At 44.3% G+C, this 14,213-nt stretch overlaps 1 protein-coding gene across 1 annotated transcript in view; it reads right to left on the bottom strand.

Annotated features, from left to right (window-relative positions):
- Positions 1–14,213, bottom strand: part of SYTL2 (synaptotagmin like 2) — a 102,634-nt gene that overhangs the window by 55,622 nt on the left and 32,799 nt on the right. The window contains exon 2 of the mRNA XM_063127210.1: positions 6,178–6,567. Coding sequence (XP_062983280.1) covers positions 6,178–6,278 — 101 coding nt within the window. The 5' untranslated portion in view covers positions 6,279–6,567. The remainder of the gene's footprint in view (positions 1–6,177; positions 6,568–14,213) is intronic.

Raw genomic sequence — 14,213 nt, 5'->3', positions numbered from 1 at the left:
TCCAAAACCTCTGGTATACTGTCCTGCGTTGACTGCAGCAGTCTCTGAGTGCAAGAAGCAAGGCAAAGAAGCCAGCAAATGTTCAAGCACACAGGTTTCCGTCCAGTGGGGTTCAGGCTAGGGAGGGGTGGTCAAGATAGCAGGTGAAGGTCAAAGCACAGACAAGCAGTCACATAAATTTGGTCTGGCTAAGGCATGATAGTCAAGATAGCAGGCAGAGATCATTACACAGTTAGGCAGTCAGATACATTACACAGTCCAGAAGCAGAGTCAAGAAGGAGTCTAAGGGTCAGTAGCACGGAGCATCAGTCACCAGGCAAGGTCTGGGAGGCAAGAGAGAAAGCACAGGAGCTGGAAGAATGGTGTTATTTGCAATGCTGGCTAGGTAGACACAGAAGGCTTTTAACACCAAAGCCTGCTGAGCCCCACCAAGGGCTCAGCTGCAGTACATCAAAGCTCTCTGTCAGAGTGCTACTATGAGGAGTTGCTTTCTCCTAAGGATTCCTTCCTTGCAAGCAAGCACTCCTTCCCATAGGAGCCCTACTGGCCTGTTGCTTGAGGCGACAATGCTCCTGGGGGCCTGGGGATTGCTCAGCCTCGACCTCAGAGGCAGAGCCCAGGGACAGACCCGCAGCCATCTCCCCTGAGGGCTCAGGCTCCTCTTGCTCTGATGACAGTGACTTCTTTGGCGTGCCCTTGGTTTCTGGGAGCTCTAGCTCTTCCTCTGAGGAAGATTCCTCCAGCGGGGGCATGACATATACAAACAAATACGGCTCAGTCACTGATTTCTCACCACAGGAAGGAATGGAAGTACATGAACCCAAGATCTGCTCTTAATCTTGTTGCAAAAGGCTGTGGGCCATGTGGCGGTGATACTATTCAAAATTGGGATGGGCAATTTGCGGCCCTCCAGATGTTTTGGCCCATAATTCCCATCAGCCCTCACCATTGGTGATGCTGGGTAGGTCTGATGGGAATTGTAGGCCAAAACATCCCGAAGGCCACCAATTGCTCACCCTAATCTAAACAGGCCAGAAAAAGAGGGGATTACTACGATGTACAATCAACACAGAGAATAAAATGATTGCTTTAAGCAACCTTCTCTAACCTGGTGCCCTCCAGACATGTTGACTACAATTCCCAGCATCCCCAGCTAGCATAATGTTCCTATGCCATATCTAGCACAAGTGTGCTTAGACAGGGCAATCTATTCTCTGCTGCTGCTGCTGCTTCATCTGGAATGAGTTCTGACAAGTCTCCTGAAGTAATTTACAACCTGATAAGTCAGGTAACTGAAGACTAACGTGCATACATTTATTTATTTACAATATTTATATACAGCTCCATAGCTAAAAAGATTCTGGAGCAGTGAACGTTGGAATAAAACAGTAAAAAGTTTTTTTAAAAAAAATTCAAACAGCAAATTAAAATTGTTCAATTTAAAACAAAGAACCAATAAAAACATTGGCTGGTCAGTTGAGAGATGCTTCCTGGGAAAAAGTTGTTTTCAGGAGGCACCAGAAGCAGCCCAGTGTTGGTGCCTGCCTGACCTCCAGGGGCAGGGAGAAGAGAAGAGAAGAGAAGATTGAGGGGAGACATGACAGCACTCTTCAAATACTTAAAAAGTTTATTTATTTATTTATTTATTTATTTATTTATTTATTTATTACATTTTTGTCACACAGAGGAGGGCCAGGATCTCTTCTCGATCCTCCCAGAGTGCAGGACACGGAATAACGGGCTCAAGTGACAGCAAGCCAGATTCCAGCTGGACATCAGGAAAAACTTCCTGACTGTTAGAGCAGTACGACAATAGAATCAGTTGCCTGGTGAGGTTGTGGGCTCTCCCACACTAGAGGCCTTCAAGAGGCAGCTGGACAACCATCTGTCAGGGATGCTTTAGGGTGGATTCCTGCATTGAGCAGGGGGTTGGACTCGATGGCCTTGTAGGCCCCTTCCAACTCTGCTATTCTATGATTCTATGAAGAGAAGGGGCCACCACACTAAAGGCTCTTCTCCTGCTGGACTCCAATCAGGCCATAGGTTTCATTTGGAGAAGGCCGTAGGTCAGTGGTAGAGCACATGCTTTGCCTTCAGAAAGTCCTAGGTTCAATCCTTAGCCATCTCTGAGTAGGGTGGGAACAACCAACGCCTAAAACCAAGGGAGAGCTACTGGCCGTCAATGTAGGTATTACCAAGTGAGCTGCACTGATGGTCTGACTTCGTATCAGGTAGCCTTCTTGGTCTCTTGTGTCCATCACATTTCACTGAAGTCGGGCGCTGAACGTGTGAACTCTCTTCACTGAAACATCTTGTACCAGTGATTATGCAAACCAATACAGAAGCTCTGCCTGATGTTTTAAAACAATTTTTTGTGGGTCATCTTTGTGATGATAATGATGATGATATTTATTTATATCCTGCCTTTTCCCCAGTACTGGGACTCAAGGTGGTTAGTTAAGCTCCCTTCTGCTGAAACGGATAACAACAAATTTAAAACCCTTGCATGTGCCACAGACAGATCCAATGAGCAATAGAATTGACATCTCCTGATTCTCATGCCGTATCGCCACTAGACCACAGGAATTTTCCGTCACTAATTCTTGTGCCTAGGAAAACAATCTTTCATTTTTGCAGCCCTTCTCTGCAAACCGCCCGACACAGAGTTCTTCCTTTCTCGTAACTGAAGAGACAGGCTTTATTTGTAGTTTTGGCCTCCAATATAATGGTGACTCGGCCCATTTAAGTAATAAATAAAAATATTAAAGGATAGCACAATGATACTACGGAAGTAGCTCAGTGGTAGAGCACACGTTTTGCGTGCAGAACGTCCCAGGTTCAATCCCCACCTTTTCCAACTATGGCCGGGAAATAATCCTGCCTGAAAACCTGGGAAGTCACTGCCCGTCACTGTGGACAATACTGGGTGAGGTGGAGATGGATCAGTGCTCTGACAGCTTCCCATGTTTTAAACTCTCCACTACTTTGGCTCTCTGAGGTTACTTACTAGGCAGCAATGTAGATTATAGTTTATTGCACCCAAATAAGCCAGGATTTCTAAGCCAACAACAAACCATGGTTTAAAACTGGCTTAAAAATCCTGGCTTGTTTGGACACAACAACCTTGACACACTAAGTCATGGTGGTTAAGCATTTTGAGCTAGACATTATGGCTTAATGTGTCATGTGAACCATTCCTAACCCTGGTGGCTACATAACGACGGTTTAAACAGGCTCACTAACCATTTACTGCAAAAGGTTTAGCGGCCTAACCATGGCTTAGTGTGTTGTCTGAACAGGCCCAATAAGTCATATCAGGTTTGGACTTTACACTTAGCTATCCATGCCTAGTTTGTTTAGCCGCTTACAGAAATGGGATGAGAAAAATAGGAGTGAATGGGCTGCATGCATCAGCATACAATTCCTGCAGTTGGTGGTCTAGTAAGTGTGGTAGTGCTAGATTTTATTTGTTAAGCATTTTTACCTTACTCTTCAGCCAAAAAGTCTCCCAGAGCAGCTTACAAAGACCAATAAAAGAATTTTAAAACCCAACATCCTGTTCTGAATAGCATTCTTGGAAGATTTCAAGAAGACTTTTCAACCTGCCTTGCAAGGTTTGCACATAGGGGGGCTTCTGAATTTAACCATGACAGTCAAAGCTTCTAGAGATTATGCAACTAGGAATTGAACTTTGAGGAGTTTGTCCACGACTTTCTTCACTCACAGTAGAAAGCAAGACAGCTTCAGAGTCAGCATGAGTCAGAGGATGAGAGAACAGAACAGAACAGGAGGAGAGCATCCTTTTTCAACAGACATCACGGCTTGGGGAAATTATTTGCTACTAGCGTTTGTTGTGGGGCCCACGAGGAGGACTGTACCACACTGAGGCAAACATTAAAGGTGTGCAGAGGGATACTGTTATAAGCCAAGCACCAGCCATCTCATTGTTTTCCTCCTCGGTTGATGTGATCAAACAAACAAGTGAAAAGCAGGGTTGAAAAGCAAAACAAAATCATTGCTTGGTATTCTAAGGGCTTCTGCCAGAGAGGAAGGCCTGCAAGACCACACTTTTTTTCTTCCCTAATATAAGCACAACCACAACATTTCACTGTTACAGACTACATGGTGCCACTGGCCATGTTGGTCAAAGTCCCGGGGCACCAGATTTATTTTTATCATGTGTTTCCATGTATCTGGGATTCTTACACTGCAATTACTTAGAACCACATGGCAAAGAGTGTTCCACAGTGCGCAAGCTGAATCGGCACATCTTCCCAAGTTTGATCATCCCAAAACCAAACAATGCATGGATGGGACATTCTGCTACTGTCATGGAGAAGGGTTCATTTTGCAAAAGGGACATTTTGCTGAAGCTAAAGAACGATGAAGGTATGTTGCCATGGAAAAAGACCTAAAATGTGGAATGAAGGCATTTGCCCTATACAGAGAGGATCCCAAGGATGGACGTCGCTCACGTCCAACACCTCGAAAAAAATCCAAAAGTAGCCAAAGAACATTTAGCTTAGGCTGAAGACAGACAATAGCTTTTCCACAAAGCTAAAGGCATTATGAAATGGAGATCATTGTGCATGGTGAACAAAAGAACGTAAGAAGTGCCCTGATGCTGGATCAGACCAAGGGTCCATCTAGTCCAGCACTCTGTTCACATAGTGGCCAACCAGCCATCGGCCAGGGATGAACAAGCAGGACATGGTGCAACAGCACCCTCCCACCCATGTTCCCCAGCAACTGGTGTACACAGGCTTATTGCCTCGAATACTGGAGATAGCACACAACCATCAAGGCCAGTAGCCATTGATAGCCTTTGCCTCCAGGAATTTATCCAACCCCCTTTTGAAGCCATCCAGATTGGTGGCCATCACTACATCTTATAATTTAACTATGTGTTATGTGAAGAAGTACTAACTTTTATTTGTCCTGGATCTCCCATCAATCAGTTTCATGGGATGACCCTGGGTTTAGTATTTTGAGAGAGGGAGAAAAATGTCTCCCTGTCCACATTCTCCATACCATGCATAATTTTGTACACCTCTATCTTGTCTCAACTTAGAATCCTTTTTTCCAAGCTAAACAATCCCAGTTGATGTAACATTCCCTCATACGGGAAATGCTCCAGCCCCTTAATCATTTTAGCTGCCATTTTCTGCACTTTTTCCAGCTCTATAATATCCTTTTTTAGGTGTGGTGACCAGAACTGTACATAGTATTCTAAGTGTGGTCGCACCATAGATTTGTATAAGGGCAATATGATACTGGCCGTTTTATTCTCAATTCCTTTTCTTATAATGTCTAACATGGAGTTTGCCTTCTTTACAGCGGCCGCACACTGGGTGGACATTTTCATCAAGCTGTCACATATTCCACCACCATCCCTGTTCATCGATTTTGTAGCATTTCTCCAGATGCACAGAATGAGGCAAGATAAAATTCCACATGTCGTGAGGAACAATCCTGTATTAGACTACCTGAGAACAGTCAAAGAAATTATCTCCATCTTCATCCATGCTTTCGTGGACTGCAGCCCTCTACATCAGATACTTGGGAGTATTACGGAGAATTTCAAACTAATTTACAGTACATGTGGAGGTGGGGGGAATAGAATGGAAAACAGTGAGGATTGAAGGAAATTAAATGCAGAAGGTGACAATCACATTCTTAACAGGAGTCATTCATAACGCAGTTTGGGCACTGGAAATAGCACAAGTGTCACTTTCTGCATTTAATTTCCTTCTGAGCTCATTGTTTACCATTCTGTCCCCCCAGACCACCCTACCGTATTACAAATAAATATGAAACTCTCCACAATACTCCATGCCTCTGATGAAGTGGGCTATGTGGAAGTTTTTGCCAGAATCAATTCGTCTGCTTTTAAGGTACTACAAGACCCTTCGTTATTTTTGCCACTACTCTCTGCAAATCCATGCTAACTTCGATGCTATAGAATTCAAGATTGTTAATGCATGGATTGGCGTTGTATGCAAAACTATTAAATGAATTAGGGGGGGAAAAAACCTTCTTTATTAATGGCAATAAACGCAGCAAATATGGAAGGAGCCAAGGTTTGAGCAACTTAATTTCTACCCGTGCACACACAGACATTTGCCCTGCCCTACGTCTCCAAAGTGCCTGCAGCATGGAATAATTTGCGACGCTCACCTGACCCTCTCCTCTTCAACACTCTTCAGTTCTGCATCTCGCTGGAGCACCTTCAAGATTGCCTCTTGCTCCTCATCCGTGAGAAAGCTTAGGTCGATCATCTTGCTAGTCTCGTATCGAAAGAAAAAATAGAACCCTATGAAGCTTTCACCAAGACTGTGTGTGTGTTATCAAGTACCACAGGGCACCAGAGAAAACGGTATCTAAAAAAATCTCTGCGTGTGGTTTTCTTGTTTGAACAAGGAGGTGCGCTTCTCTAGCCAAGAGCCTCTCAACGGGGCACTGCATTCCCGGATTGTTCACATCACATGCACGTTACAGGAGAGTCTTGCTTCATGCTTCGACAATTCATAGGATTAGCTGCATGCTCCAGTTCAATGTGAGGATCACCTGCAGGACAAGAAGCAGGAGAGAAACATTAAGTTCTAGCATTCTATTGCAACATGCCAGGAATAATTTGCAGATTTGAAACATCTCTTCAAATCAAAGCGGATTTAGAAATTAATTAATTTGACCTTTACTTGAGTGGGAGAGAGAATAAAATATTCCAAACTAAGATTCTCTTCTGGAATGGGTTCCATTTGGGGGTCTGTCAGGTCCCATCATTGCAAGCTTTTAGGAAAACCCTTAAGACTCATCTGTTTTTGGTTGTTGTTGTTTATTTCTTCTTGTTTGTGTTTTATTTGAGAGTTCTTGGTTTTAGCTGCAATGGTATCTTAGATTTTTAGCACTTTGAGCTAAATGTTTGTTATTACTGCTGGTGTTTATTAAAAAAATAAAACCAATAAACGAACACCAGCAATAACAAACATCCAGTCCAGACAGTGCGAAAGTCTAAGACACAAAGGCAGCTAAGAATCAAGACACAATTACAGCTAAATTACATTGACTTCAGTGTTGACATTTAAATATCCATTCCAAGCCTACCACTTCATGTAGCCTTTCCCAGCCAGTATGGTTATAATGAACCTGTGATTATTTTATTGTTTTTATTGATATATGTTTGTTGTTGTTTATTCGTTCAGTCGCTTCCAGCTCTTCGTGACTTCATGGACCAGCCCACGCCAGAGCTTTCTGTTATGTTATGTCTTTATTATATGTTATGTCTTTTTAATATGTAATGTCTTTATTATTCCTGTAAACTGCTTTGAGAGTTTACTAGAAAGGGGTATATAAATGGATGTAATAAATAAGTAAAAATCAGGAACACTGCAATGTTTTATTAATTTTTGCTGTTTTATTATTGTATTTCATTATATAAACTACTTTTGGAGGGATTCGCCCTTAAAAAGCATCTTACAAGTATTTAAAATAAATATTCTATTGACCCAGTTTGCACGTAAAGGCAGCAAATTGTAGGTTAATCAACCCACGATTTACCACAGTACATGCCACCTTTATTTTGCATATTCAACCTCCTATCGCACCAATCCGGGGGGGGGGTACTCTGTGACGTCAGAACCCAGACACTGTGAGTTAATCATGGGTTAAATATTTTGTTCTTAGCTTAACCGTGGTTTATTTAACCCACAATTAACCCATAATGTCCAGGTTCAGATATCATGGCGCAACCTTGAGGCTGCATATGCAAAATGCTGATGGCACACACCGTGGCAAATCATTAATTAACCCAAGAATTTCACCATTACATGCGAACAGCCTCATTCCGTACTTCTAAAAAGTACTATCCATATGTCTGGGTGGTCATTCAGGAGAGAAATTTAATAGATATACCATTATTAAACCTTAGATTATACCCTTTCTCCCAGTAGCTCAAAGTGATATATGTTGGGGGTTTGCACCCTTTCTCCTTACAATAAGAGCCAGTGTGGTGTAGTGGATAAAGTTTTGGACTGGGAGTCGGGAGATCCAGGTTCTATTCCCACTCGGCCATGGAAACCTACTGGGTGACTTTGGGCCAGTCACAGACTCTCAGCCCAACCTACCTCACAGGGTTGTTGTTGTGAAGATAAAACAGAGAGGAGGATTATGTACGCCACCTTGGGTTCCTTGGAGGAAAAAGGCGGGATAGAAATATAATAAATAAACAAATAAATAAACAATAACCCCATGAGGGAGGATAGGCTGAAAGGGTAAATCGCCTAAAGGTCACCCACTGAGCTTCACTGCTGAGTAAGAATTTGAATTTTGCATTTGTTATAACTCTTCTAGAGTGTGTCAAATAGCTCACTTCTTTTTCTTGTGATCATTACAACAACCCTGTAAGGTAGTCTCAGACAGGGAGCACGTGTGCAAACAGCTTGCCTAAGGCAGGCTGATGAAGAGTTTGTAGCAGAGTAGTTGAGATGTGGCCCACCAATTTCCCAAAGCTATCGCTCAGACTCTTCGCCACTACACTACAACTGTGCTTCGAAAACAAATCTTTCCAAGTGAAGATCCAAACTGCGCTCTCTTTCGGCCTAACCTACCTCAGGACCCTAACACTAACTCCCAAGAGAATCCACCCTGAGCTCCCTGAATGAAAAAGCAGGCTACAGCTGTGAAAAATTAAAACACAAGCAGCAGAAACACTGTCTTTTAGCAGAAAGGGTAATGTGTAATGATTTTAATGTTTTCACTTCAATCCATTTATTCCACTTCAAAGATACACGCCTTCAAAAGAAAGGAAGCCGGAAGTATCACATCATTTATAGATACACACGTAATTGACCACAGCAAGCAAGGGGTGCTCCCCTCGATCATACACCACATCCTTGTTGGGTTCTGCAGCGCTAACCTAAAGGCGTAGATGTTGACTTAGCTGTTGGTGTGTGTGTATGCTCATCAAGACAATAGCGGAGTTAAACCACTCTCAGAAACTTGCAAAGTTTCATGTAAACCGCCCAGAGAGCTTGTAAACCGCCCAGAGAGCTTCGGCTGTGGGGCGGTATATAAATGTAATTAAATAAATTAAATAAATAAATAAAGTTCAGAAAGACTGCTTCTGCAGTTTGGTGTCTGCCAGTCCCTATCCTACACACAAGCCCATCTGCAGCCTCTTCAACTACTCCCTCACTCTAGTGCAGAGCTGGTAGCATGACATCATCAACGTCTTACTTCAGGACACTTGTACACAAAGATGCCATACACCAAGTCAGACCATCGGTCTCTGCTGGTCTTGTGACCGTAATAAACTATTTGCTTACTAGACCACTGGCCCTCTGGCTTAGTATCGTCATCACCGGCAGGCTACAGGGTCTCATCCTAAGGTTTTTTCCAACCCTAAATGCTGGGATTTTTTAATGCAAAGAATGGCCTCTACCACTGAGCTACAACTGTGTCCTTGCAGTGAACCATTGAAAGGGACTGCTTATTATGCAGATATGTAGCTACATACCTAAAAGGTTAATGGCCCAATCTTTCCATTGGCATTAATTGAAGGGGTTCTCCCCAAATTGCCATGTGGAGGGGGATTCAGAGGGGGCACAGTGTATAGGAAAGGGAGTGCATGACAGCTAAGCATAGGGGGGAAGTCACCCACTGGTACCAATGGACACTTAGGAAAAGGAAAGGAAAGGAACCTCTCGTGCAAGCACTGAGTCATTACTGACTCTTGGAGGGATGCCAGCTTTCGTTGACGTTTTCTTGGCAGGCCTTGTAGCGGGGTGGTTTGCCGTTGTCTTCCCCGGCTGTTATTACCTTTCCCCCAGCTAACTGGGTACTCATTTTACCGACCTGGGAGGATGGAAGGCTGAGTCGACCCGAGCCGGCTGCCTGAAACCAGCTTCCGCTGGGATCGAACTCAGGCCGTGGGGAGACTTTCAGCTGCAGAAACTGCTGCTTCACCACTCTGTGCCACACGAGGCTTAGCATAGTGGGGAAATCGCCCATTGGTACCAATGGACACTTAGGGCTCTGATGAATTGTCCTGGGCCTGTTGCGAAAAGATTAGGGGCCATGATGGAACACTTTTCTGTATATGAACCTACCTGTATCCTATGCTCATTTTTTAAAGCCCTTCTACAGGTGCTTCCTCCGAGGGAAGCTCAGAAGTTGGCAACAAGAGATAGGGACTTCTCAGTGGTAGTCCTCCAATTATGGAACAATCTCCCTAATGAGACCCACAAGATAAACATGTTGGCGCCAGATGAAGACCTTCCTCTACTCTCAAGCAATTTGGCAGCACATGATGAGGTTTTAATCAGGTTCTGGATTTCTCTTATTGTTGATTGTTTAAAATTGCTTAGATGTGCGTGCTGTATATGCTTGCATATTAATCATTTGCATACTGTGCATAATTTTGCGTTTTCAATATTTGCAAACCACTTACAGAGCTTTGGCTATTGGGCAGTATCGAAATGTAATGAAATGAAATGAAATGAGAAATGAAATTAAAGGTCCCATGGGCCCAGGCACAGCATTGCTAGCAATTTGTACCGGCTGCATGGCATCCGGTGTGATGAGCCTGTGCAAGAGAAGTGGGTGAAGCAGCAACCAAGAAATTCCTGTCCTTAGGCCTGGCTCCTCTCCCTACTTCTCGTGAGGCAGTGGCCCACACAGTGCACTGGGAAATGGCAAGCAGGCAGTCTAGCTTTCTTCTGCAGCGAGGGGTAGGTGGTTGGGGTGGAGGCAGGTGTAGCAAGCAAAGGAACCTCTCGCGCCAGCACTGAGTCATTACTGACTCTTGGAGGGACGCCAGCTTTCGCTGACGTTTTCTTGGCAGGCCTTATAGCGGGGTGGTTTGCCGTTGCCTTCCCTGGCCGTTATTACCTTTCCCCCAGCTAACTGGGTACTCATTTTACCGACCTCAGGAGGATGGAAGGCTGAGTTGACCCGAGCCGGCTGCCTGAAACCAGCTTCCGCTGGGATCGAACTCAGGCCGTGGGGAGAGTTTCAGGTGCAGAAACTGCTGCTTTACCGCTCTGCACCAGAACCCCTCTAACTGAGGATAGTGGCATGTCCCAAATGTCTTCCCCGAAGTCAATGACTAGCAGAGCCGCTTACGTATATCGTAGTGTAGTTCAATGGCAGGACACACGCTTTGCAAGCAGAAGTGGCCGGGCGCGATCACCAGCATCTCCAGTTAACAGGAACTCACAGTAGCAGAGTTAAGACAGATCCTTGCTGGAGTCCTTGGAGAGCTATTACCAACCATAGTAAACATTACTGGGCTAGATGAATTGATGGTTTGACTCAGTAAAATGCAGCTTGATACAAAGAATCATAGAATCATAGAACAGCAGAGTTGGAAGGGGCCTACAAGGCCACTGAGTCCAACCCCCTGCTCAATGCAGGAATCCACCCTAAAGCATCCCTGACAGATGGGTGTCCAGCTGCCTCTTGAAGGCCTCTAGTGTGGGACAGCCCACAACCTCCCTAGGTAACTGGTTCCATTGTCGTACTGCTCTAACAGTCAGGAAGTTTTTCCTGATGTCCAGCTGGAATCTGGCTTCCTGTAACTTGAGCCCGTTATTCCATGTCCTGCACTCTGGGAGGATTGAGAAGAGATCCTGGCCTTCCTCTGTGTGACAACCTTTTAAGTATTTGAAGAGTGCTATCATGTCTCCCATCCATCTTCTCTTCTACAGGCTAAACATGCCCAGTTCTTTCAGTCTCTCTTCATAGGGCTTTGTTTCCAGACCCCTGATCATCCTGGTTGCCCTCCTCTGAACACGCTCCAGCTTGTCTGCGTCCTTCTTGAATTGTGGAGCCCAGAACTGGACGCAATACTCTAGATGAGGCCTAACCAGGGCCGAATAGAGAGGAACCAGTACCTCACGTGATTTGGAAGCTATACTTCTATTAATGCAGCCCAAAATACCATTTGCCTTTCTTGCAGCCATATCGCACTGTTGGCTCATATTCAGCTTGTGATCTACAACAATTCCAAGATCCTTCTCGTTTGTAGTATACAAACATACATACACAATCTTAATTAAAGACTGCATCACATTTTCAGGTGCACATTTAAACATATCTTGACATGCACTTGAAAGCCACAAGGTATGAATGTCCAACATCCATTGTCTTCAAACATGTGTGTCACACACGTTTATTTATTTATTTCATTTCTATACTGTCCAATAGCCAAAGCCATCTGGGTGGTTCACAAAAGTTAAAACCACAAGTACAGCATAACATATAATATAAAAGCTTACATACCCACACTTGTTCAGGGGCCGGGATTAACTTCAACTCCTTGTTAAGGGTTCACCGTGCAATATGTGAAACATGTTCAAGACTTCCCTTAGAATTGAATGTCAGTACCGCAACCGAGCAAGACTCAGGATTTTGGCCTCAATAACTCCCACTTCTGTTCTCTAGAGAAAATACTTCAGATCAGAAGTTAGGCAGGAAACCTACCAAGGCCTTGAGCAGTTGCTGATGACGATTAAGCCACTTTAGATAAGAAGTAGGAACAAACAGCAGGAAGCCATTAAAGCCTGGAGCGCGGCTGCTAGTGAAGACAATTCTGCTCTAGTTGGACGAATGGTCTGACAAAGTATAAGGCAGCTTCATATATTTATAAGCTGGAGGGAAAGACAATTAGGATGTTTGCAACAAGCATTTAAAATGCACGCAGTAAGCATCCTAACGGACTTTCCTTCCAGCATTTTTGTACTGATCCAGTTATTGTTCAAGGCAGCAATTAAGGGTTTATTCACATGTTAAACTCGTGTCCTGCTTGTGGGTTCCTGGTCAAAGGCTGATTGGCCACTGTGAGAACAGAACGCTGGACTAGATAGACGCTAGGTCTGATCCAGCAGGGCTCTTCTTCAGTTCAGTTAACAGTAAAGTCCGTTCTAAGGGATTTTGCAGAAATGGGGATTGAAGAAAGATGACATGAAGATTCCCTGCAGCCACTTAAAATGTCACATAACCAGTTGAAATAAACTAGCGAGTAAGCCACTAACATGGATGCAATCCACCAGAGATTTTCTGCTATTCTCTTGAACAACTTCCATTCATTTTCAGGGGGTTTGAACACAGCACTTTTGCCCCTCTCCCAAAGGATTTCGTACAATATCCAACCATGTCAATGTGGAGCACCTCAAAGTGGTGACTCCCAAGGAAGATCGATCCATACACCATGGAGTGCCTGGAGTGAGTGTATGTGTGTGCATGTATGGTTGTCAGAGAGAGAGAGAGAGAGGCCTTAGCTAGACCAAGCTTTATCACGGGGTGAACCCCGGGATCTCTCCCTGTGCGTCCACATGATGCACAGGGGATCCGGGATCAGGGAGGGATCATCCCTCCCTTGCCCTGGGATAGAGCACTCCACTTTGGGCCTGGTTTTTCCACAGTCTCGGGCTGAGCCTGAGACCATGGAACGTGTGGCCCGTTGCCGTGATTACACGGGGGGAGGTGGGAAATGAAATTATTTTTTTAAAAAGCACCTATCTTCAGAACATGAGCGTTCGTATGCGCCTCTTCCTTTAAAAATAAAAATTAGCGGGCGCGACACCTCTCTTCCTGAGGTCGTCGCACCTCGCGTGTAAACGGAGGAGGGATCTCACGTTAATCACAACGCGAGATCTTCCCTCCTCCATCGTGGACTATCAGGTAGGTCTAGCTAAGGCCAGAGAGAGAATTACATACCTCTATGGGTGTACGAGAGTGTGTATGTGAATGGTGTGAGTAAATAGAATGTGTACACTTGGACTGCAGTCCCAGCCACTGCTGGCATATGCCCGGTGCAAATGTGGCCTTCAGGGCAAAACAGGTTCTTCAACCCTGCTTTAAATACTACACAGTAAATGCAAAGTGGTATCTAACCATAATTTAACCATAATTATAAACATCCCCCACCCCAATGAAAAATTAAAGGAAACATTAAGTAAAACATTATAAGATAAACAATGCAGATTGATCCAGTTCATGTTAAAAACCCTTTAAAGGAAATCACAGCAACATCCAGGGAAGGAGGGGGGAATTCCAAGAGTGAATAGCTGACTTTGAAGCAACATAAACAAGCTGGAAACCAATTCTTTCCTCCCAGGCTGCTAGGACTTTGGCAAAGACACAACTATACAAGACAATCAACTCCAGCTATGAGGAAAACAAAAATATTAACTCACCATCCTGCAGGCCAGACC

This window comes from Elgaria multicarinata, chromosome 5 (assembly GCF_023053635.1).
Source record: "Elgaria multicarinata webbii isolate HBS135686 ecotype San Diego chromosome 5, rElgMul1.1.pri, whole genome shotgun sequence".
NCBI classification, from domain to species: Eukaryota; Metazoa; Chordata; class Lepidosauria; order Squamata; family Anguidae; genus Elgaria; species Elgaria multicarinata.
The sequence above is the reverse complement of the archived record's forward strand: the minus strand, read 5'-3'. Positions and strand labels throughout refer to the sequence as shown.